General features: G+C 38.3%; 1 protein-coding gene across 1 annotated transcript; it reads right to left on the bottom strand.

Moving 5' to 3' along the window:
- Window positions 1-1,959: 1,959 nt before the first annotated feature.
- nkx3-1 (NK3 homeobox 1) lies at window positions 1,960-3,219 on the bottom strand. The gene is made up of 2 exons (XM_079690495.1): window positions 2,945-3,219; window positions 1,960-2,646 (listed from the first exon to the last, which is right to left on the bottom strand). The coding sequence occupies exons 1-2, from the start codon at window positions 3,129-3,131 to the stop codon at window positions 2,255-2,257; spliced, it is 579 nt and encodes a 192-aa protein (XP_079546621.1). The 5' UTR covers window positions 3,132-3,219; the 3' UTR covers window positions 1,960-2,254.
- Window positions 3,220-3,788: the final 569 nt, after the last annotated feature.

Consider the following 3,788-nt stretch of genomic DNA (forward strand, 5'->3'; position numbering starts at 1 on the left):
CTCGTGATGACAGTCTTTGTTCAGGACTACTACAGTTAAAGATAAGAAAGTACATCTGCCTGTGATACCTGGGGCAGGGCCGCTGGAGGACATTCTAGCACTCTAAGCTAACGGCTAAATTGCCATGGGAGCAGATAATGGAGATGGTCCACAGCCACAATTAGACAGCCAATGATTGCAGTAGATGACATACCTTGGAAGATTTAGCTTAGACCACATGTGTCAAACTCAAGGCCCGGGGGCCAAATCAGGCCCCTGGTGGATTTAATTTCGGTCCGCAGGATAATGTTTGATTACTATTCGATCTGGCCCGCCGGTATATTGTACGCAGGCCTTCACTCCATCCTGAGGGTTTCCTCAGCTCAGAGCCTGAGCCCAAACATTGATGAACTTGCACCCAAGATGAGATCCCAAGTATCTGCTTGAACTAGCATCACAGAGCAGCACACTGAGTTTACATGGATGTTTCCTTCTGCACTTTTTTCTTGCGACAACAGGGCATGTTTGGTTTTTTCTTTGAGTCAATAGTTTTTTTCAATCTGTTTTTGGCCTGTGGAAAAATGTAATCATAAGAAATGACTCTGGAAAAGCTCCAGATAGAGCCATAAGAAATGAATGCAACTGATTATTTAATGTTGTTTTTATAAGCAATAATTTAAGCTTTGTTAGTTCCAGGTTTAATGTGTGCAAGGAGTTCACTTCAATACGTTCTGCAATAAACATTGAACCAGTCCGACCCTCGACTAGTACCCATTTTTTTTATTTTGGCCCACTGTGTGTTTGAGTTTGACACCCCTGGCTTAGACCCTAGATCTGGCTATTCTAATATTTAAAACTAGACACTTTTTACATCTTATGTTTGCTTTTCTGTAACAAATATTGATGAAGTTTAGTTTCTATCGTTTGTTGTTTTGGAATTTGATAACATATGCCTACTGTTTGTGGGGTTTTACCAGCACCACATTTTAAGTGGCAGATTATAATTAAATGCTAGGAAATAAATGTTTTTATCAAGTTTGACAATGGAATATTGAAATAATTGTAACAATGACTTAAAGAACATTCTGTAGAAATACATACATATTTAATAAAAGTTTTTTTCATGAATGTTTATGAATGAGACTCAGATCACCGTCTCTTACCCTCCATTCGTCCCAAAGTGGCAATAATGTTAACAAACAGGTTTTGTTACAATAATAATCGTTATCACATTGTTGAGTCACGTGCTGGCCCTTAACATCTTCTGATACAACTTTGAGAAAACACAGTCTTTATTTAAGTTTAATCAATATCAACACTTTGAATTGAATGTGTCAACTCAAATGCATTTGTTACTACAGCACACTACTGCTGATTTGAATGCACCTTGATACTGTATGTTACATGTTGAATATCTTTTTACATCTTCTTCTATCTGCTCATTTTGTTCTTTCTTGTTATCTACAGTTTCTCAATCTGTTTATGGTTTTAAGAGGATCGCAACACAGATATCGTTTATCTTCATATAATCAGGACAGAGGCTCTTAAAAGGAATCAGGTTTCATTTTTTGGCTCTATTTTGCAATACAAACCATATCTCTGTCTTGTCTTGTGTTCTTATAGTTTGACTCTAAAATCAGAGTTTAAACGCACATCAAAAATGTAAATGACGGTAGCACCAAACACTCAAATCGTCAGTAATATTGTGTTGCTCTTACCGTTTATACCAAAAGAAGCTGCTCCACTACTACATAACTATAACTACAAATAGTTTTTACATACATATTTTGTTCTATTTATGTGTAAAACTATATTTTATATTATCATTATTCAACAATTGGAGTAAAACTGAGCTTCAGTACAGGATTGACTGAAAATATGACTGTATATGACGGATAAGCTAAAGTTCAACTTGTACTTGTCTATAACTTAGGTACTGTAAGTTCAAATAATATATTTCTTGTATTTCTTAACACTCAGTTTTCAAGTTGAATAAAATGTATCCACATGTATTTAATGATGAATTAACAAACCATTTGCAACTGACAGTAACGACATGTCGATCGCCTCAGGATTGTGTTTAAAACATACAAAATGACAGAATGTGTGTAGGAACAAAAGCATTGTAGATGGCACAGTGGTAAATGTAACACATGGGTTAAAATCATGCCAAAATAACAACGATCTCATTTTGATAGTGAACATAGCCTAAATATCAGGGAAACTAAACATAGGTTCATGACTTTAAATCATAGCTTCATAAATCCCCTCCCTTTCACCATAGCGTGGACCCCCAGGGGCCGCTGTAGTCCCACAGGTAGGGTCTGTACTGATAAGCTTTGCAGAAAGAAGTGATGAGAGAAGTTCGGACCAGCTCGTCTCTCAGGCCCAGTCCCTCTGCTTTCTCCCTGCAGAACTCTGATGTTTGCTGCTTTCGTTTCGTCTTGTACCTCCGGTTCTGAAACCAGATTTTGACCTGGGTCTCTGTGAGTCTTAAGGTGCCGGCCAGGTGGGCCCTCTCTGGGGCCGACAGGTATTTCTGCTGGTTGAACTTCTTCTCCAGTTCAAGCACTTGGAGGTGTGTGAAGGCAGCTCTGGAGCGCTTCTGTTTGCCCGTGGAGGAGGGACTGGACTCTGAGGTGCCGGGACAGGATGTGTCCAGACAGTCTGTAGAGGAAAGATGTGATTAAGTCATTAAGGGGGGAAACTACATGTCTGCATGTCAGGCTGTAAAGTGATGGTTCACAGAGAATCTCAGGATCAGCTATATGCAAACCCCTGGACATAAAAAAGACTCTCAATAAACATGTTCTCCTTAAATCCATACATTTATACAACATTTCCACAAATGATCCTTATAGCCCTATAATCCCAGCATATATTTACCATCTTTTAAAACAATATTCGTCAAATGAAAGTAAAATACTTCTATTCATACTGCTATGGAAAGTCTGCAGGAGCTCACCTGTCTGTTCTCCAAACTCCTGATCGCTGAGTTGCTCTGAAAACTTTTCAGCTCCTTCTCTCCAATGAGAATATCTGTCCATCTTCTGTGAACAGTGTTTGCTGTTTAATCTGGTCCTGTCCTTTAAGGAGAGGATGTCCTCTATGAGGAAGGAGGTCAGAGGTTTGCCTGTGTCCGACATTTCCATCCAGTAATCCACAAATCAGAGGCCTCTCTGTGGCAGAGTGTTGAGCGGTTGTGTCTGCTCACACTCTCACACCGGCTGAATTTATACAAGCAGGGCGTGTTTACTCTGCTGCCCTGGCAAGAGAAGGAGGCGGGGCAAGAGGAGCCAAATACTGCTCTGAGAAACTTTCATTTTCCTCTTCAGACTTGATGGGAATTTCTAAGATTATACAAAGATATCCTATCCAAAGAAAATAGTTGTCATGGATGTCGCTTCAACAATTTTCTGATGCAATAAAACCAAAATGCTTACAATTGTTAATAAGGGCACAAGTGATGTGCTTTTAATCTAAACAATATGCACATTTGGTCATACATGACTGTACATTGCCACTTAGGAAATATTTTATCCGGTACACTTGATCAAATACCACACCTAAACTACAATCTAACCTAACAGATATCTGACTCAAATTAAATTATCTATAGCATAAATCAACGTATTTTATGATATGCATATAGGTGTCTCTAATATGTAGTCTATCCTTAATATAAACGAGATCTACAAAATATCAATAACTTCTCTTTGTCAAATGAAACTTTAAAGTGTATTTACTATATGACATGTTTCTTATATTGTAGTTTATCCATATTTACTATGAGCCACTCACATAACATT

The sequence above is a fragment of the Notothenia rossii genome (assembly GCF_949606895.1).
Source record: "Notothenia rossii genome assembly, chromosome: 6".
Taxonomy (NCBI): domain Eukaryota; kingdom Metazoa; phylum Chordata; class Actinopteri; order Perciformes; family Nototheniidae; genus Notothenia; species Notothenia rossii.